Source organism: Lissotriton vulgaris, chromosome 10 (genome assembly GCF_964263255.1).
Source record: "Lissotriton vulgaris chromosome 10, aLisVul1.2, whole genome shotgun sequence".
Classification (NCBI taxonomy): Eukaryota; Metazoa; Chordata; class Amphibia; order Caudata; family Salamandridae; genus Lissotriton; species Lissotriton vulgaris.
The window spans coordinates 547,134,226-547,156,716 of record NC_141698.1 but is presented as its reverse complement, the minus strand read 5'-3'; the positions used below and the strand labels follow the sequence as shown (position 1 = coordinate 547,156,716).

General features: G+C 46.8%; 1 protein-coding gene across 2 annotated transcripts in view; it reads left to right on the top strand.

Moving 5' to 3' along the window:
* The window catches only part of LOC147688502 (coronin-7-like), a 1,252,182-nt gene that overhangs the window by 159,349 nt on the left and 1,070,342 nt on the right, over positions 1-22,491 (top strand). For both annotated transcript variants that reach the window (XM_086941395.1, XM_086941394.1), the window contains exon 7: positions 17,863-17,913. In XM_086941395.1, coding sequence (XP_086797521.1) covers positions 17,863-17,913 — 51 coding nt within the window. The remainder of the gene's footprint in view (positions 1-17,862; positions 17,914-22,491) is intronic.

Below are 22,491 nucleotides of genomic sequence, written 5' to 3'. Positions count from 1 at the left end.
GCGAGGAGGGGGCGATCAGCGGAGGAGGTCTGGGTCGCGTGCAGGGGCAGCCAGGAAGGACTGGAGCGCTAGGTCCAAAGCGCTGAAAAGCGGAGCAGGTAGGCAGATAAAAACTATCCCACTCATTGGGGTATAGATCTTACAGGGCTTTGCAGCCACTCTCTTTCCAGACATTTACATTCACCGAGTCAGCCAGGTGGTAGGTCCCAAAAGTTAAACTCTCTAGCAAAGGGGGCCCTTCCCAACACCACCTTGACAGTCCTTTCCTAAAGGGAAGCTGTGTGTCGGACAAGTTATGGTACTGAGACTGCATCCCGTCCTCCCATCATCAGCAGCTGCGGCAGAGAATAAAAGAGATTTCTCCCAGTTACCCCCTTAGGGCAGGCGCTGTGCAGCGTGTTGTTGCTGCAATGCCAAATAGTACAGTTCTAGATTGGGGACCGCTAGTCCTCCCTCCATCAAGGACAGAGATAAAAGGTCCCTTGCCATCCTACTTCTGCCTCCAGCCCATATCATCGTAGTAGTACAGGGGGTGCAATCTCTGAAAGACTGCACGGGGAAGGGTGTCAAGTGAGTGCTGCATAGTATAGAAGCAATGAGGCAAAAAACCATCTTGGCAATGGCCACTCGGCCCACAAGGGATAGGGGGAGTGTATTCCAAAAGTGGACCGATGCTTGCAGTTCCTCAGTGACCCTCTCAGTTATATACTGTGTACGTTTTTGTGGCATGTGTGCCACCATGATCCCCAGATGGCGGAACTGATTAGTCTCAGTGCTGTAGCAAATCCTGCAGAGAAGACAGCTTCTGAGCAGCCAAGGCACCCCACGGGAACACCAACAATTTTCTAAGGTACATTTTAAGACCCGTAAGTTCCCCAAATGCATCCTAGTTTCGAAGTATTACAAGAGGAGTGGAAGGGACCTCTGGTGGGCCAAGAGGTGAAAAAGGGGGTCATCCGCATATAGAGACACCAGAGGATTGACAGCCCCTACTCTAATTCCAGAGGCCAGAATGTTCTGTTGAGTTTGTGTTTCCAGGGGTTTCAGCGCTATGGCGTAGAGAAGGGGGGATAAAGGGCATCCCTGATGCGTACCCCTGCCCACCACCCATGGATTTGTACATAATCGACCAACCTTAACTCTAGCTGTTGGTTCAGTATATTAGGAGATGCACCCATGCCTGAAAATGTACACCAAACCCCATTTCTTCCAACACCTTCATAAGATAGTGCCAATCTACTGTGTCAAAGGCTTTAGCGATGTCAATCGAGGCAACTGCCAATTCCTCTTCTCTACCCTCCAACTCATGGAGGACATGCACCAGTAGCCTCAAGCTCATAGTAGTGTTACGCCCAGGGATAAACCCGGTAATGCACTCCGGATCAGGCGGCTCTGCACTACAATACACCTGTTCCAGATTGCTCTTAAAGGTGTATTGCTCTTAAAGGTGTTTACAATACTGCTCTGTGTATAAATGTTCCGCCCTTGAGAGAATTTAAGGTTAAAAACAGGATGTTAAGCTGTGTCTCAGCTGAGTATCCAGAGCTGTCCCCCTCTCTATGAAGTAACTGGTGATATGTTTTCAAGGTATAGTTCTCTAGTCTATCCCATACAGATGCTACCTGTCGCTGAGTCATGATCTCTCCCCGAGGTACCTCCACATCATCTGGAGGGAGATGCTGGACCCTTGCCAGGTCCCCTGAATATGTTCTGTCTGTAACGCATGCCTACCTCTCCTTGAGAGTCCCCCGCAGTGCCCCCGTATCACAGCATTCTTGGCTTCCCACTCTATCATCCGGCTGTGAGTAGAAGACCAGTTGAGCTCAAAGAACCCTATAAAGGCACCTGTCCATGTCTCCTTTTCCCTGACATCTCGTAACATCTCTGGAGGAAACCTTTAATTTAATTTAGACCTCCCCCCCCCCCCCCCCCCGCCCACTTCAAGCACGCAGGACACTAGGGCTTGGTCAGAGAGGTAGTGGGACAGGTGTACCACCTCCAGGACCCTAAGCTTCTAAGTGGATCGGCAGTCTACTAAAGGTAACATGTGTTGGAGAGTAACATGTACATTCCTTTGAAGTGGGGTAAAAAAACTTCCAAATATCACAAAGCCCCAGTTTTGCTGTAACCTACCATAGTGTAAAACTCTTTTTTAGGCTTAGTGTGAAGGGGGTAGTGGGGTGAGGGTGTCGATCAAGGGCACCATTCATTATGCAATTAAAGTCCACAGCACTGTTGAATCCGTGGCAGGGGAGACAACATTCCGCAGCTATAGCTAAAAGGACTTGTCAGCAGTATTAGGCCCATACGTGTTAACGATGGCCACCTCCACCCCATCAAGTCTCCCCTGGCGTAACAGGAACTGCCCCTCCACATCAGCCTCCATGTAGGTCAGGCCAGGGGGGACCCCAGGGGCAAGCCAAACCAATACCCCCCTTAAGAAAGACGAGCAATTGGCATAGTACACCTGACCCCCTCCACTTCCTTGCCAGCTTCGTTGCCTCTGCATCAGTAAGATGGGTCTCTTGCAGGCAGGCTATATCAACGCTGTGTCTCTTAAGAAGTGACAACACCCTATAATGCTTTTTATAGGATCCTAACCCCCGCACATTCCATGGGGAGGAGTTACCAAGTTCTAGGCGCACTCATTGAGTCCTGCCTCTAGCAGACAAAACTGTGTACCCCTCCCCATGTCATGATGACACTGAATCCAAAAAAGACAAAATAAATATCTTTTTTTATTTGATAACTTTATTTCGGTCGAGAGACCATAAAAGTGCAATAAAATATGTACAAGCACAGTAATAAAACCACAAATACAATTGAGTTAAAAAGATATTAAACAGTGAGTTATCAAAGAATAAGCTGATAAGTGGATGTGGGGCATTATTTCGTACTAGAAAAAAAGAGTTCTTCTCCACCACATGCCAAATAAAAACGGGAAACAGCAAAAACAATGGGAGGGGCAGTGTCATAGGTTAAAACTCTTGTAGCTTGGGCACATTGTCTAAACCCCAAATTTTTGCACAGTGGAAGGATCCAGCACTTCCGAATTCCGCTGTATGCGGGGCAGAAAAAGAATATATGTACAATGTCTTCCCTCCAATAGTTGCAAACAGGGCAATTGGCCTCTGACAAGAGTGACTATCTGGATGTAAGTGCCCCTATTGGTAAGGAGCCATGCCTCAGTTGGGTGTACAGTTTTCTTGCGAATGGGGGCTGCACCAAGTCCAGAAACACCTCCGTCCTGGGGCTAACTTTCATCAAAAGAAACTCAGTGGTCAGCCTTCCCAATAAATATCACAACTACCACCCTCGCATCCCCCCGGACAAGTAGGACTAAACAGCAACCTCATACATGTCCAAAGAAGTTGAAGTGTCAGGACGTACACCATCGCTACCCAGGCCCCATAAAATAAACCCCTTACGTGATGAGGAAACACCCTTCCCCACCACACAACAGACACTAATCCATAGACAAACATGTCAAATCAAGCAAAGAAGCACCCCCCCTGGCACAAAGGTTTGGCATTCAACCGGGCACTCCCAATATGGCTCCCAGATCTCCCAGGGGGTCGCAGAATCCGTGCACTGCTCATCATAATGCCTCCAGACTGACTTCAGTAACCAATAAATAAATAAAATCCGTATTTGTAAAGCGCTAACTACTCACTCTTACGGGTCTCAAGGCGCTGGGGGCAGTTGTGGAAATTAAGTGAGCTACTGCCCAGAGTCACATGGTGAGCTGAGCTGAGCTGCCGCCCGGAGCCGGGTATTGAACCGTGAACCCTGTGCTCCGAAGTCAGCTGCCCTGGCCGCTGCACCACACCTCTCCATCAATCACCTAACGCGCTAGGGATCATGGATTCACCCACACAGCAACCGTCTTTAAAAGAAAAGTCCTCATTCAGACACCCCCCTTATTCCAAGTGCACAGCAATGCAGCCACCCCCCCCACATAGGAGACCATGCGAGCAGGAGCATTGGCAATTAATCCATCAGTGCATAGTGCGATCAATAACGTCATTATTGTGTGAGGTATCGTCTGAGTCCTCTCTGTCCTGGGAGGAGTCACTCCTTCGCTTCTCCATCACCTGCAGCATTACCAACGTCGATGATTACACTGTGCTGTGGGGTTTAATATCTTTGTTAAGGGATGTGCATTTCTATGGCAGTTAAAGTCCAAATAAAAAGGTGATTTTAGGGCTACTTTCGGTAAAGGTATATATTCTTCCGTATGTGTGCAAGAGGAAGACTCCGCATTGGGTGAGGGTATTCGACTTCTCCACAAAGCAAGTAGCATAAAATTCCCAAAATGCACAATTGCATTTTCAAACGCTTATCTTAGAATTGCATTTCTATCACTGAATTGGCGAACTAATTCAGGTTCCCTAGTTTGGATGTGGGTAACAGCAAGACTTGAACAGTTCTGTAGCTACAGACTTGGAAGCTTGTCCTTTGTCTATCACCTTGCACATGGAAAGATGCATTTAAAGCAGTGACAGTACTATGAATCTATCTCGGCTTTGGCTAGGCACATCTAATGTCAGCTGCAATTCAATAATAATTACTGCAAATTGCTGTTTACTTCAATGGCTTAAGACAGACTCTGATGTAGTTGTTTTCTCAATAAAGCAGGAACAGTGACAGATTATTTGAAACTGTGGTCAACTGTTCAGAAATGGATTGAAGAACAGTATAACATGGAGTATCTGGTATGCACGAAGTTTTGAAGTAATTCCTTTCTGATGCATATCAGAATATTTTCTGCATTACCCCAAGTTGAAACTATTGACGCATGTCATCGAGGTCGTTTGAACGCTGTTCTTTTACTCTCTCTGTGCCTCGTTGGATTGGCACAGCCCCCTTGCTAGATGAAGCTATCCATAGTGTAACTTGGCTTTAAAGAAATACACTTTTGAGAATTGTGAAGACTGTGATACCTTACCATTTCTTGCATCTTTTCCATGCCAAATATTTTCAACGGCGATGCTTTCTTTGAAAGAAACGGCGCTCGAAAGAGACGAAATGAACAGCCGCAGAAATGTCGGACATACATAAAGTGACCACCAGATGGCGCAGTTCGCACGCACACATTGTCAACAATCTAATAAAAGCACCAGAACCCGCAATAATATTTCAATATTAAAGCAGAGATGCGAAAATCAAACGCCAGTTTCTATTTTTTTCCCCAGGTACACCTGGTAAACTGTCTTAGCCCATATGAAGGTGGGAGTGCAGGCAACACGAAGAGTCGAAAAGTTGGGCCCTTTGCGGTGACATTTTCAACTACTTTCCTATTTAGTGAAGCAAAATACTGCAAAATAAAACAGTGGGTTCACTTGATGCCTCTCATCCTTCCTGATTTACAAGTTAAACTAATGCTGTGATGGCAAGCAACACTACTGTACTGGCCAACTGTTTGGGGGACTTGTCAGTTACGAGTAAGCACGTTACGCTGTATTAATGGCAAACGTCGACTGAAGTGGTCAATGGTAAATCAAGAAAATTTGTACACTGAAATAAATAAATAAGTTATGTGGAGAGGAACTAGCAGCCTGCACGTCACCATTTACACCCCCTGAGAAAACCTTGGCGGGTTTGGAGGCCATGGTGTCAATAGTAGGCTCTATGTTAACAGTACCGATGAGGGGTCAAACCAGAAATAACCCTAAATGGTTCGACCATAATTGCTCTAAGGCAAGCAGAGACCTGAGAAAGGCGTTAAAAATTAAACCTAGAGATCACGGTCAAAATAAAAATTTGCGCCTGATTTATAAGAAATCACTAGGTACTCGGAAAAAAGAAATGAAGGCTAGTACTTTGGAGTCTCTTCTTGACCAATCAGTGTTGGGTAATAGTAATAAATTTTGGCAAATTATTAACAAACCCCTGTTTGATAATCCTAGTGACACAGCTCTCGGCACTAACATCTCAGAGGAGGATTGGGTTACTCACTTTATTGCAATTTTTAAGAGTAATGAGCAACGGGCAGAAAATGCTTTTTTAATTCCAACGGAGAACTCTCTGTGCTTTTCAGTAAGTGAGGTAGAAAGGGGTATCCAAGGACTAACCAGTAATAAGGCTCCAGGCCCGGATGGCTTGCCACCGGACCTTTTTAAATCCAGTATCTCCTTTTGGGCCCCAGTCCTTACTGCCGTAGTAAATGCAGCTGTGATCTCGGGGTGCCCACGGTCGTGGGGGTTATCGACCATAGTCCCTGTATTTAAAAAGGGCGATCGCAGCAGCCCGTTATGCTACAGGCCAATATCCTTAATTAATTCTGTAGCCAAAGTGGTAGGTGGTATAATCTTGAACAGGTTAACCACATGGGCAATCGAAAACAATATTATATCCCCCATACAATATGGCTTCAGACCTGGTCATTCGACAATTACACAGTGTCTGAATCTATATTTGATTTTAGGTAAATATACCCTGGCCAAGCAAGGAACTGTCCACATGGCCTTTATGGACTTATCGTCCTCTTTCGATTGCGTGGACAGAGGTAAACTATGGGTCACCCTGTTAAAGATGGGCGTAGAGAAGAACTTAATTAACCTTCTGGCTGATTTGCACTCCGACACAAGAGCCAACGTTCGTTATACCCAAGATCTGAAAGTGACGGGGGATTTCAGAATAAATCAGGGTGTTCGACAGGGGTGTATCCTTCTTCCATTCCTCTTCAACTTGTATATTAATGAGTTGGAGGAGTACCTGCTAAAAACAGGAGCCGATTACCCCTTTGTAGGCCGAAAGGGGGTCCCTGTTCTGCTTTACGCAGATGATGCTGTCCTTATTTCTAGGACAGCAATTGGTCTCCAGAAACTTTTAAATTCTTTCTTTGATTTTATGGAGTCCCGAGGCCTAAGCATCAATAACTCCAAGTCCTATGTTTTGAAGACAGGCCAGGGTTCACGAAAATCTAATCTCTTTTGCATAAATGGGGAAAAAACTCCTACCACCAATACCTTTTCATACCTTGGGGTCCTTTTTGATCACAAACTATCCTGGGGCCCTGCCGTCTGCAAGAAGAAGGGTGAGGTAGCACGTGTTAACGCTGCCATACTTGGCTTTGCGAAAAAAATTGGGAATAGCCCGGTGGCCGCTTTACTTAAACTATACCAGGCAAAAAGTGTTGCCGTCGCTTGTTATGGAAGCAAGCTCTGGGGTTATAGCAAGTTGAGGGACCTGGAGGTCACAGAAAATAATTTCTTGAAGAAAATATTGAGGCTGCCAAGGGGAACTGGAAATTTTTCTGTACATGAGGAGCTGGGTGTACCCTATCTAAGTGATAGAATAGCAGTGAATCCCGTGTTGTGCTGGCTGAATTGCTGGCTCAACAATGATATACCCCTCACTCATGAAATACTAAAAGAAGCCTTAACATTGGATGGAAGGTTTAAGGTCCCGTGGCTGAAATATATTAATGACCGCCTGATTGAAATTGGTCGGCCTGATTTGTTTTTAACCCCAAACCTTATCACCAAAGCAGACGTCATTTTTGTGAAAAATGCATTGATGACAACTAGGTATACTGCCAGGGAGGAGGTTGAGTTGCAGAAGGACAGTGTTAGGAAACACGTTCTACTTAAAACCTGTCTACAAATGGAACCATATCTATCATGGCCTTTGACTGGCTATGAACGTTATCTGCTAACAAGGTTCCGTTTTGATCTGTTTCACCTCCTACTGGCGGTACCAAGTGGGGCCCATCGGGGTGAGGTGTTGCCAGCTTGCGGCTGCGACGGAAAGTCTCCGCAAGACTTAGCACACTTTTTATTCATTTCTCCTTATTACATAACACCCCGGAGGCTATATCTAAAGCCATGCCTTAAAAAACTGAATTTTGCACAGATAAAACCAGCACTTTATTACCTTCAACTATTGAAATGCGATTGCACTTTATTTGTCTGTAATTTCCTGAAACTAGCAATTTCCTTCAGGAAAAGTATGGAGGGATAATTATGCTGCTAACGCCGCTAGGCATTTTTAAATCTTTTTTTGTACTGAATTTATTTATATATTTTTAAAATGTTTATGCTGCCTGTTGCTTCTGTCTTTTACATTGTCTAAAGAAACTCTTGTTTTATAAATTAAATATCCGGACTGTTTTTAACTGTTTGTTGATGAATTGTGCTTTTATGATTGTAAAGTTTACAATCGAATAAAGATATTTGAATTGAATTGAGTAAGCACTATACTTGCAACGAGGGGCGACCCCCTCCCCCTCCAGCACATCGCCTTCTCCTCTGCATAGCCTCCGGATGCTGAGTTCTATCTCTACCGGTGACCAGTGCTTGAAATGTAAAAATGCAAATGCTGGTACTCTCCAATTAAAAGTATTACGTCCCGCTTGAGAAATGCCGTACTCTCTCTCTCAAAATAAAAAAGTCCGGTACTCAGTCAGTACCGGCCCAATTAAAGCACTGTCCTTATAACCCGCAGCCCTACTGTCCGGTTTACACAGCTGCTTCCCTACTGTGACGCTTGGCCTGTGAACCGCCAAGGCCCTAAAATAACACGAGGCCACATTCAAGAGAGCCTTTCTCTGCCTGTCCACATGGAGAGCCCCATCAATACCTGCACTCTGGGCGTCGCCAGTGCTTTGTTGCTCTTCCTGCCACCCTGTAGCCCATAGAAGACACGCACTTGAAGCCTCCCTCAGTGTGCCCAAAACCAGGACGACACAAGGAGTGCCACAGGCTACGCCTGCCATGCCAGAGCAGGGAACATTGTATCCCAGCGGTGCCAATCCATGAGACACCAGCGACGCACTCTGCAAGTGGGTGAGTCCAACCTTGCGGCTGCAATCCCACCCACAGCACAGCGTGCCCCCAGCCTCAGCAGGCACCTCCATACAATTCCTCGAGGCCACCACCACGCACTCACGAAATCCCAGGCAGGGGCGGCTCCTAAGCAATGGCGGAGGAGCGATGCCCCACTGGCAGAGCCAGCAACTAAAAAGTAACACGATATTTGATTATCATTTTATTTTTAAGCAGCTGGCTCAGCCAGCGTGTACAGGGAGGGGCCGGGGTATGGGAGGGGTTAGTAGGATGAGTTCTATATGCACTCTCTAACTGCTCATGTGTGTTTGGCCGGCTGTCTCAGGCCGACCAAAACATACATGCGCACTTAGGTTTCTCCAGTCCGACTGCATTGAGAAGCTGGGCTGGAGAAATCCCACAGTTTCCCTGATCTGAGCAGGGCGTCTTTATAGCCTCATCAGACCAATTAGGATTGGGCAGGGAGGCTGATGCAGCCGCAGCGCCTGCTGGGACACGAAGAGGAAGCACCCGGCGCGATGCTGCCGTCAACTTAAAGTAATTTTTATTTAATTTTTTTTATTCTCCTCCGTGCTCCCCCTCCCCAGCGCACCCTTCCTCGCCTGCCCTACTACCCTTTGTGTGAGGCGGCTGCCACTATTCCCAGGACCAACACTGCCATCACCCTGCTGGAGCTGCGCTGACCAGCAAGGGAGGCCCTCCTGCAGAAGCTGCCACACTGCACCGACCCAGCTCACAATGTCCTCCCGCCATTCAATGAACTTGTCCATCCTGGGATGACGGCCGCAAGATGGAAAAACTGGCTCAGCAGAGTCACTTATTACTTCTGAGCCACTCACGAAATCGAACCTGTGTTTAAACACTCACTGCTTCTGCACTAGAAGACATATTCACGTTATTTGAAAACATCTCTAATATTGGAAATTAAGACAACTATGATGCCACAGTAGTGGCACTCATTGCGCACTTTGATCGCAGATCAACCCATACTTTGAGCACTTCAAGCTTTGTCAAGTGTGGCAAAGGGAGGACAAGTTTGTTGACTGATTCTACACGCGGCTGTATGAAATAGCAAAAACAACAATTGATGGACAGAATGCAGAACAATGTCATACATTCACCCCAGTAAAGAGATCTGGATCTAAATCCATAGTTTTTTTGCACTCCACACCACCCCAGTTCAGACATGGCCATATGCAAATCAGCCTTGACCCCTGTGCCTCATGGGAACAGTCCAGCTCGAACTGCCAAGCCATGTCTTTCCTGGACCGGAATCAAGCATCCTAGGACCGGTTTCTGGCTATCAGACGCGCTAGTCTCCCACTCCGCCCTGATTACTTAAGGGCCGGTCAGAAGAGCGCTCGAGATTGATTGTGAGAATATCGTAGCGCTGGCGCTTGGTAGCAAGTAGGACTGCTACAAGCGTTTTCTTGTATTCCTGCTTTAGCTCTTGTTTTTAGCTTATTTTAAAAACTGCACAAATTGTATAAAGGACTTGTATTGGGCTCGCTCACTCCCCGGTCCACCGCAGCAACCAGTGCTGTTTGTTGTGGAGGGAGGCAAGCGGCACCACTTCCTGGTTGCTCCATCGGAGGCGGCCATCTTCGGTGGGTTGACGCGCTAATCTCCCACTCCGCCTAACCTATTTAGCCCCGCACTTGTCCGCGCAGCGGTAGCGCCGTAGACGCGCCGAAGAGGCGCCAAAGAGAAGCCAGTCTGCGCCAGTCCGCGTCCAGACGCTTCCTGCTGACTGGTGTCTAGGTTTCGTTCACCATGGTAGGCCCTCCGCTGTCTTAATATTTTTTTATCGCTTCTTGCTCTTCGTCCCTCCATTAGTCTGACATATGATCACACGTTCCTACCATCCCACACTGATTATGTCTGGAAAATTTGTAACTGGAGCCCATCTCCCCGTCATACCCGCCCTTTACCTCCTACTCGGGAATGGAGAATGTTTCTTCTGAATTGTAGGTCCGTCTGTAAACATCACACCGAACTACACTCACTGATTGAAGAGCTTAATCCTCACGCTCTCTTCCTAACGGAAACATGGCTTCATACAGACAATGATCCAGCTATTGTCTGGGCCATTCCACAAGGATTTACGTTAAAGAGACTGGATCGCCAGACTGGGAGAGGTGGAGGAGTGGCCATTGTTTATCGTGACAGCTACAAATGCCGAATTATCCCCACCACTTCACCAACTTGCGAAAGTCTACACTTTTCGCTAGAATTCTCCCCCACTACCACCTTCTCTGGCACCCTAGCCTACCGCCCTCCTGGCGCTCTTAACAATTTCATTACTAAAATTACGGATCTTGCTGCAAGCATCGTGTTATCCTCACCCAATTTCACCGTGCTGGGGGATCTCAACTTGCATCTAGATGATCCTCACGATACTGCAGCCAACACTCTTTGTTCCAACCTTCAAGCGCTGGACCTACATCAAAAGGGGTTTCATGTAACTCACAATAGAGGCCACTTGCTTGACCACATTTACAGCAATATTAATGATCTCATGGTTGAGCCCCCTATTCCATTACCTTGGACGGATCACTTCTTGATACCCTTTACCTGGCGTACAAACCCCCCTCACCCCACTCACGGCCTCGTTAAACACCGAGGTAGGAAATGGTCCTCACTCCCCCTCCCTGTTTGGGAAGCTGCCCTGGTTAGAGATAAACCTAGGAAGGCACTGAATGCCAATACAGCAGCCAACAACTTTGATGACTGGATCTCTTCCACACTTGACATGGTCCTCCCTGTACAGGCTAGTAACCTCACGAAAAGACCTAAAGCGGCCCCATGGTTTACTCCCACTCTCAAGACCATGAAATTAGCCTGTCGCAAATACGAAAGAGCCTGGAGACAGGACTACTCCAAACCTAGGAAGGATGAATATAGAGCTGCCATTAGGCTCTATAAACAGGAGATAAAGGCGGCACAAGCTTCTTTCTACGGTAGCAAAATTAATACAGCCGCCAATGCCCCAAGGGAAATTTTTAAAATTGTTAAATCACTCATCTCACCCCCTGCGGAATGTCCCTCTGCTGATGGTGCCCAAAACCGCTGCAATGATCTGGCTGCTTTCTTTTCTGATAAAATTCAGACTATATACTCCTCTTTTGGGAATGCTAACAACGATTTGGAACCCCCCCGTCTCCACAGCCTCTGATGCCTCTGTCTCTTGTAGGCTGGACATAATCCCACTCCTAGACATTCCGGTCCTAGACAGACTTATTTCCAAAACTACCTCTGGCTCCCCCAACGACCCAGCACCCCCTCAGATCCTCATTAAGGCTATGGACGTGATCCGCCCGGTCATATTGGACGTACTCAACACTTCCATCTCCTCTAAAGCCGTACCCCCTTCATGGAAGTGTGCGATGGTGAGGGCCTTGTTGAAGAAGCCCAACCTTGACCAGTCCATCTTTGCGAACTACCGTCCTGTTTCCCTGCTCCCCTGGTTGAGCAAACTGCTTGAGAGGCACGTAAATAACATCTTGATGAACTATTTGGAGTCAAATAGCCTTCTGCGTGCCTCTCAGACAGGGTTTCGCCCTTTACATGGGACTGAAACCGCCCTCCTAGCGGTAACAGAGGAAGCAAGAGCAAGAGCAGTGTTAGACCGGGGTGGAAAAGTCGCCATCATCCTATTAGACCTCAGCGCCGCGTTCGACACGGTAAACCATGTCATGCTATTACAACGACTGGCGGACATGGGCGTGTCGGGCTCGGATTTGGAATGGCTGACATCCTTCCTGGCTGACCGCTTCTTCCAGGTCTTTGAGGGTGAGGCGGTGTCACCTAAACATCCACTCAGGTGTGGGGTTCCTCAGGGCTCCTCCCTCAGCCCCACCCTGTTTAATGCCTACATGGAACCCCTAGACAGGATAGTCCATCCCTTCGGTGTGCGTATTGTCACCTACGCGGACGATACCCAACTGGTGGTCTCCTTAGACCACTCGGAGGGATCGTCCAACACCTTAGGCCCCTGTCTGGAGGCTGTTGCCAGATGGATGCAATCTTCCTGTTTAAAACTTAACGGGGAGAAGACAGATGTCATCTTATTGGGTAATCCTTCTCCCTCTGTCTTTGCATCCATCTGGCCACCATGTCTGGGCCCGCCCCCCGTCCCCAAGTCCCAAATAAAAAGCTTGGGGATTTGGTTCGATACAGCCTTGAACTTCTCGGCCCAGGCCACAAAAACCGCAGCTACCTGTTTTGGATTGATGAGGATGTTGCGGAAGGTGCTCCCTCTGCTCCCATTTCAGGCAAGGAGGATCCTGGTCCAGGCTCTTATACTATCTCGCCTGGACTACGGGAATGCCCTCTATATGGGAGCCCCCTCCTTTGTCACTCAGAAGCTCCAAGTCACCCAAAACAGTGCGGCCCGTCTACTCTACAATCTTCCTCGCTGGCAGTCAGCAAGGAACGCCCTAAGGGAGCTTCACTGGCTCCCCATAGCGGCTAGAGTACAATTCAAGGCCATGTGTATTCTACACAAAGCCTTCTATCGCCTGGGCCCTGCAATCTTACAGCCCTTGGTCACTCCCTATGTCCCGTCCCGCTCCCTTCGATCCGGTACCCTCCAGCTGGCTACCTCCATCAGAGTCAGGAAAGCCCGCTGGGGAGGCCGCTCTTTTTCACACACTGCACCTAAGCTCTGGAACACCCTTCCTTTATCGCTGCGAGGAACTACTAATCATCTTTCCTTCAGGAAAGCCCTGAAAACTCATTTGTATGCTAAATCCTGCTGATCTGCCCCGAGCCCGCGCTAAGTAAGCTTTCAGTCATAAGCGCTACGAGGCCTCCGGGTAGATAGCGCTATACAAGTGCAGTTTCATTTCATTTGTATGAAATAGCAAGCACTTGATACCCACAAAGAGGTTAGAGCTCCAATCAAAGGGTGCAAATCAAGTGTCCTCAGTAGACTCTTATTACGAGAACCTGAAATGACTCTGGATGACATACTAACTCTTGGCTCTGCTCATGAACTGTTACAGCAGTGCAGAGTGCATGGAAGAGCGCCTAGTCAAAATCAGCGTGTCACAACCACCTGCCTCCGAGCCCAAGGTCAAGACTGAAACAGTAGATCTAGTGTGCAAGATGCGTCCTGCCAGACATAGCCTGAAAAAAGCCACAGATGTATCCGCACCCGGACCGTGGACGAGATCTACACCCCCTTTCACAATGACCGGTGCACTAGAAAACGGGCACGAAGTGAGAAGTATAAACACTTTGCGCTGAGTTTGCCGCAGCAACGCCAGAGGGCGGTGAGAAGGCGCCCATAGCCCTGTTCAATCTGTCATAGCAGAAGTGCCAGAAGAGTCCCAAGGCCCTCCCAGCAACATAGATCCATACGGCGCAATTGAGGACAGTGATGAAGAAGTCTTTTTCTTATTCTACACCAATCACAAGGCCACAGGGAAATGACCACAAACAGAGTGCAGCGTGTGCAGCAGTGGCCAGGCTATTAACACAATCATGGATACTGGCGCCTCCGTTGAAGTAATAGAAAACACAACAAGATGATGGACGGAGTGCTGAAACTCTTCAACCATTCACCCCAATCATGAGATCTGGGTTACTATGCCACTCCAGTTTGGACCCAGCCATATGTAAATCAGTCTTGACCCATCTACTCATGGGAACAGTCCACCTCTAACTGCCAAGCTAGGTCCTCCCTGGACCGAAAACAAGCATCCTATGACCGGTTTCATGATATCACCCCTCAGCCAGGCTAGATTGAATCCAGTGGCACTGTGAGCAAGTTACCCATGTTCACTCCATCCATCATCTTGTTGTGTTTGCTTTCTTCGCTCTAAGTGACCACGGGTATGTCCAGACATGAGCAGCAGTGGTAAGTGATGTATCGGGGGGGATGGGGAGATGGGCAAGCAACAACAGGGGGGGAAATCCTTCATTGAAGCAGGACCAGTGACAAAAATAAATGTGCTATTATGTAATGTAACTGGTGAGCACCTAAAGCTCTCCAATACCATCAGTTTGTATTCATGCTGTGGGAAGACTGATGACGAAATAAGCGCTCCAATACCATCGGAGCTTGCAAAAAATGAAATAAACAAGTGCTGTTTGTGTTTTAACAACTTTTTAAAAAATGCATTAGTTTAGGCACATGCCTTTTGGTGGTATGTGTACAAGGGAGAGGTCCTGAAAACAAGCACTCCTATGGAGTGCATAAAAACAAAAAAAAGCTCCACAAATCGGGAGCAGTGTAAGGAGACGTACTTGGTCCATGCGCTATGGGAGCGACAAACCCAAGAAGAGGGTATGACGTCCGCATGCCATGACGAATGGCATCAGAGAAAATGAGCGCAACACTGAAGTTTACCAATGGTAGGAGATGGGCGGCCTTGTAAGCCAACAGATAGAACAGAACACGTCAATTCGCGACAGTGCATTTGCTGTCTAGCCGAGACTAATAAATGGAAGTTCCGCTGCTTGGGCCGTATCGGTAAGTCTACAGTGGTGTGTGCACGTATCCATTTAGCGGTGTGTACTCCGCAGCCCACTCATCCAGGCCCACAGCAATACTACAACTACTGCAGCCTGCACATTCCTAAGTTCATCCTACTACTTTTGGGAAAACTGGTGATTGTATCTGTTAAGAGGTTCTATCTCCCTGAGCACTTACCAATCATCAAGTCTATCAAAGCCATGACATGCTTTGAAATATGATCTATTTAGATGTCATCTGGCTAAACTCCATGTAATATTGTTTTTAGTGATGTCATCATTTTGCTAATTAGGGTTTTTAAATCCAAAGAACCCTACCTTTTCTTGCTCACATAATGTTCGCAAGCATAAACCTCTATTTGATTAGTTGCTCATCCGTAGATATATATGGCTGTATGAAATTTCACGTTGGAACTCCACCAGGTGGCGCTATGGTCACACACTTAGTGAAAAAAGCCTCTGCCGAAAGCGAACCGGCAGATTTGAGCTGCAGGTTTACCTTAGACACGGTGAGTAGCGACAGACCTTGATGCTGCATTTGGTGAAAGGCAGGGCTTTAAGTGGGCCGGGTCTCACCGGTGCCGAGCACTGCCAGTTTTTAAAAGGGGGCCTCGACACGGGTCACTATCGGGCTCTGTTTTGTGCCCTAGCACATGCAGTCCGTTTTTTTTCCGGACTGCAGTGACAGCAGGCACAACGATTCGCGCATGCTCACACTGCTCACTGGTTGAGAAGTTACGGCATGACGTCATGCCAGGTGAGCTTTGTAGGGGAAGGGACATTCTTTAAAGAGAGTCATTTTCTTTTTTTTTTTATTTCAAATCTTTTTTATTGAAGAAGGACCAAAATAAAGGCAATACAATAAATCTTTAAAGGTACAAATGAACAAATTCTTGGTATCCCTTCTCTTTTTTTTGAAACTGTGGAACAGCAACATTGTCGTGGTTTTCACCAGGGCTTTAAGTGGAAGCTTTTTCATTATTATATATAAGCCATAGTTGCTGTTTTTTTATCGTATGCAACTAGCAACCATTGACAAAGCCAATAGTCCTGACTTGTAGGTATGATGTGACTTGTTGTATCATATATCTGGATGCAATGACAGAAACAGCAAAATACAAGTCGGGCGGTACACTGTGCTAAACACAGATTTTTAGCTTATGTGTTTTAAGTCACGCCCTTAATTACACTGGTCACGCCCCTTTGAGAGAATCCCCCCCCCCCCACCCCCCAGTTTTTTCATCCCACTTAAAGCCCTGGCTAAAGGGTATATTCTGGAACCTTCCCCTTACATAAAGCACGGACAGCTTGGCCAAAAGTTACATGAGTGTCCTTCTCTGCCACAACAGTACATCCGGCCTAGAGTATGGGCTAATGGAAAAGTCTGTGGCCCTACTGATTTCTGGATAAACATGAATTTGCCACGCTCGTATTATTATATATCAATGACAGCATCATTTTTTAACTGAAATCGGTTCTCAATAAATTGCTGTATGATTTGCCTTTCCTTTCTGGATAATTTAGTCACCCGTACCCCATAATTTAGTTGCACACCTACACATAATTCTACTTGACCTGCCCAGGCTAACTAAGACTGGCGATGGGTAAGGTTACTCTCATGCTACGATAATCTCCTTGCACAGCCCAGGCGCACAAAGCCATTACACGTCACTCGTGGGTTATTATTCCAGTGCTACATTGGCTGGGTTTCACAGCAGGCACCATGTTATTACTGGGTATGTGTTCTCACCAGACATTGGGCATTCTTGCTATGGTGCAGTGCCAGTGGTTCGCAACGGGTGTCATACTGTCAATGGATGTGGTTGTTGTAATCAGACATTGATAATTCTTACATTGGCAGTGGGTGCCGCATCAGAATTACTTTTACCAGGGTTTTAAGTGTGTTGAAAAAACTGTAGGTCTCTCAAAGGGGTGTGGCTAATGTAATTAAGGGCGTGGTTTAAAAATACATAAGCTAAAAATCTGTGCTTAGCATAGTGTGCCCCCGACTTGTATTTTACTGTTTCTGTCATTGCATCCAGATATATGATACAGCAAGTAACATCATACCTACAACAAGTCAGAACAATTGGCTTTGTCAAAGGTTGTTAGTTGCATAAGATAAATTAAGCAGCAACTATGGCTTGTATATAATATTGAAAAAGCTTCCACTTAAAACCCTGGTGACACCACGACGATGTTGCTGCTCCTGAGTTTCAAAAAGAGAAGGGCAATTCAATTACTCTTTAAAGGATTTTCCTTCCCCTACAACAACGCTCACCTGGCATGACGTTGTGCCCTAACTTCTCCACTAGTGAGAAGTGAGAAGTGAGCAGTGTGAGCAGCGCACATCGATGTGCCTGCTGTCACTGCAGTCCGGGGCAAAAACGGACCGCCTGTGCCAGGGCACAATACAGAGCCCGATAGAGACCCGTTCGAGGCCCCTTTAAAAAAAATGCTGGTGCTCAGACCCGGTGAGACTCGGCCCACTTAAAGCCCTAATTTTTCCCTGGTATGAGGTAGGTGTATGTGGTTTGGTGCCTTATTCTGGGTATCCTTACGCTCACTTGTTCATTCTTTTTTATTCCAACAGGACAAGCAGCTGCGGATCTTTGACCCCAGGGTGACACCGTCCGCTGTTCAGGTACCAATCAACAATATTTTTTCAAGGCTAAGGAAAAGCAGTTGGTTTACCAAGAGTGCAAAAGAAAGAGGGCGATTCTGAACCTAAAACCTGGCATTGTTGTGCCATACTAGAAGCTACATTGTCGTGGAGGAGGGGGTTGGGTGGGCCTGTTCTGTGTCTTCTAAAAGGGACCCAATACGCATAGGGTTGCAGTGCTCCATCTGGTTCAATGGCAGTGCTGGCCCCCCACCTGCCAGTGCAGCAAAATTGAAAAATACAACAGTAATAAAATGAATTACCGTTATATTTGTCATTGCTCCCAGCCAGAGCAGTGTTCAAGGGTGGGGCTTTGCTGCCGACTGGCGTCAGTGGAGTGGGGCTCACTCCACCAGTTTACACTGCGCGCGTCACTTTACCTGCTGTCATGCGATGGCCAGCCTGACATGTGCAGTGTAAGCCTTTCCACCTAGCTGTCTCAGACATCTGGGTGGAGAGCAGGCACTAGCCTCCGGTACCTGCTGGATCGTTGAGGCAGCCCGCTCCAGCCAATCCTGGCGCTGCTCCCATGCTGCTCATCTGCAACATGAGAGCAGCATTGGGATTTGCAGAAAAGGGTTGCCTGAGGCTCCATGGGGTGCCGTCACGCTGGCGCCAGAAGAAAGAAGAAAGCATGGAGGAGAGCGGAACACAGAGTACATGTACATTTTTTTGAATTAGCTTTTTGGCCCCCTTGGGGTTTTGTCTCTTTGCCCCCTATATGCCCATCCAGTGTTGAGGGTCACCGCCCGCCACTGCTTGGTGGGTCTAATCATGTGATGATTGGACGATCTTCCCTTTGATTTATTGCTGATCCTCAACCGAGAGAAGGAAGCTGATGGTTTTACTTCCTGATGGCTAGTTCACAGGAAAGTTATGATTTGGTTTTTGATCGGTATTCTAGCTCTCCTCTGACCTGCTGTAAATTAAAGGTAATGCGTGGGCCAGCCACATACAGATCTCATTCATAATTCCTTGGAGAGCATGGATATGAAGTCTCTCTCTGATCTCCTATAAGACGCATGGGGAAAAATTAATCATGATGGTCTTTGAAGTCCTTTAGTATGGACTGCATGGAAAATGAGCAGAGCCTCATTCTGTTGTGCTGATGGGTTCGTTGCGGCACAGCTCATATCCATATTGCACTTTCAGAACCCGCCAGGCCTCTAGGCTAATGGAAAGTGTTGGTGCAGCCTTCTCATCTCAGACCGAACCACTTGTAGGGAAGTAAAACTGATGGGACTACTCTGATGGTCTTCAGAATCTCGTACAGAGAAAGACTAGTAGAACCGACTTAAAATTGATACTTGTAAATTGAGACTTATCGTTCATGCCGTAAAAAATAACTGACTGCTGTCCTGACTGATGCAAGCCATCCTCTGTACCGGATGTCCCATGTAGTGCTAGCTCGGACAGAGTTCATAAGGTTGGGTTCTAGGTTAGTTCCAGACTGGAACATGGGAACTTGAGTTTAGATTTCCGCGTGATTTCAGGACTATCCAGTTGGGGACTATCCAAGGGAGGGTTTAATTGGTTAGAAGCCCAAAATCTTGTCCCCATCAAGACACGTAGGTACCATAAGGCATGTGTAATGATCCTTAGGGATAGAAATGAATTGCAATTCACTGTAATACCCAATGGTACAGATTACATTTCATAGCAGGAGCTTCCTCGGCTACTTTTAGGTCTAAGCTGGTTTACAAGGATGAATACAGGCTTGTGTGGCGGGATCTATCCTCTATAAATCGTCCCAACTTTTGCCTCACCTTGCGATTTGAAAATTGGTGAAAATGCCTGTTGCTATGAATTTGCTTGTAGTGTCCTCAGGAAAAACTGCTATAACCAGGAGCAACGCTGCAGTTACTGTTGCATAACACGCTGCTGAGGGCCGTATCAAGGGAGAATGCCTTTAGCAACCTTAACAGCCAGAGACAGAAGGGCTAGAATGGTATGAGAACATCCCACTCCGGGAGCATAGAAAGTTCTGAAATGAACCGAGAGAAACAGAATGAGTTACATTGGAATGTCAGAGCAGAAGACCTACACCAGTCATTGTTGGCCATGAGCCACTCCTTTGTCTTCATTAGAGCTCACATCAAATATCATTATTGCATTTGTACATAAAGAACATGTAGAACATTGCAATGTTGGGAGCTCCATTGAAGACAATGGAGTACTTCGGGCTTCGAATGGCTGGTAAAAGCCTGGAACTCCAACATTCCAACAGCTGTGAACAGATGCCTCATGAAGAACGAGGGGGTTTCACTGAGACCTTTGTTTTATTTGTTAGAACATTCTGCCGTCTAGTAGCGGAATGTTTTAATAGCTTTATAGCCCATCGTAGCTGGGCTATACCGGCCATTAAAGGCCCGCTCCCTTGTTAAAAGCCTTCCCCTTCGACTTGGGCCTTTATGCTGGAGCAGGCCTTTAATGCCCAGTATAGCCTGCTACAGCGGCCTATAAGGCTATATTAGAACACTGAATTTATGAAAGCTTCAATGAGGAAAATGCAGCAGCTGAGCACCAATATAACCTGGTATAGACCACCTGCTCCAACTTTCCAAAGTTTGTCTTTCTGTTTGTTCTATTTTATTTTTAATCATGCAGACCTTCAATGGGTGGAATATTCTAATACAATTATATCCTTTCTTCCTCTGGCTTCAATGGTTTTTGAAGGGCCCTTTTCTTCCTCGTTCACATTTTGGGTCTATAACTCGAGTTCAGAGCCTTTAACACCTTGTATAGCCTTCAGCGCAGAGCTATACTGCAGACTATACTGCTATAATAAGTTGTTGTCCATCATACTGAACTTACTTTGTAGTTAGAATCATTTCAGGTTGCCAGCGAGCAAAAGCTTTAGAAGATTTTGACCTATGTTTGGGTAACCAGTAACGAACAAACATACATGTTATCTGGTTCCAGGTGTCTATCCACTCCCTTGTCCTCATCCACTTGTTAACCTCCCTCTGAAACGTTGCTCCCTCTCCCTTCAGCTGGTTCTGATAACCAGCTCTATCCAGTGTCAGCACTAGGTCCATGAACCTAGATGTGGTGACATTGACTTTCACTACAGGGAACCATCACAGCAGGCAGATACCTGGGGTCCTGGCCAAAGACCTATCAGTCACCACTGTGATAACCTCCACCATCCTGTCCCAAATGTCAGAAACCCTTGAAGACCTCATTCTGTACCCGTGTGCAGAGAAGTAAGACCCCTTTTGCGGTGTCTTTCTGGATAAGGAGTGGGAACTTCTCATTTGCCTTCATAGATGCCCCTCCATTTAGAGTCACGTACCCAGCTCTGTTTTATTCCTCTGTTGTCGATTTGTTTTTTGTATCATGCAGAATCTGAAGTGAGCGACCTGAATCATTGAGGTGAAGCCTTCAGGAGTCCTCCGCCTCCTAACCCATCAAAGAGAGTATACCTTTCAAGTGGCAGGCCACCTCTGAATGCATAGACCCTTATGCTAAGGTTCCTCCTCCTGTCAAGTACAAGACCTAGACATGAATGGTGCTTCAAAGATCCGCATGTCAAACCTCTCAAATGACATGCTCAATAATTTAAAGAACACCAGGCGTGGTCCTTAGCCCTGAAGATCGGGCTATGTGTTAACCATCCGTCTGGCTTAAGAGACCCTCCCCATTATCTGTAGCACTCTGATAAACCTTCCTAATGCAGTACGGCCCATGGGACTCAACGAATAAGTGCTACTGTAGCTGCTGAAAGCCTTGAAAATCTGTTCAGATCTACACGTGATCAATCTTCCAGTCCACATCTTTGCACTAAAGACAGATATTATCATGGGCAAATGTATACATGGAAATGCTAGGCTCGGGGAGAACCCAGAGAAGAAACCTGGTTGTTCCTCAAGTTGGCAGCATTGGATCAGCTGCTTTTTTGTGCGACTTGTCAACAACTGCAGCTAAAGTCATGGCGCATGGAGTCACTGTGGGGAGTAGAGTACAACATAGGTCCTCTGCTCTGAACCAGCACCAACAGGGTAAAGTTGTGGATCTTAGTTTTTGTGGGATCAACCGCTTCCACGACCACTGATGAAATAACGAGTCAGTGCAAAACTGGGGACGCTTGCCATAATGTCACTTAGCTCTAAGGTCTTGATTTAGAGCTTTGCTGACGGAGTAAAGGTGGGTTCATACAAAGCCAATTAAAAGTTTTTGGTGTGCGACCGTCATTGGTGGCGAACACCCCAAACTTTTAAAGTATTTACTTTTTAAAGTCAAACTTCCAAAGTGGCAGTTTGTTTATGGAATACTAAACTAATGGTGGCCTCCCTTGGTGTGTGGGTATTTAAAAAATATATTGTACTGTTCCTCACCACCAGAATATTCATGGCTGTGATGGACCGTAAAAAAAAAAAACATCTTCCCACCCACTCTAATAGGGAAGACCGTCAGATGACTTACTTTCGATGGCCCTTACTCCTTTGGGCTGTTGGCGATGCAACGAAGTACCTGTGTGCGAAACTCTAAATCTGGCCCGGAGTATGTGGCCTGAAGCATCCACTTGCACTCATTTGAGTTACCGTTTCTCCCCAGCTT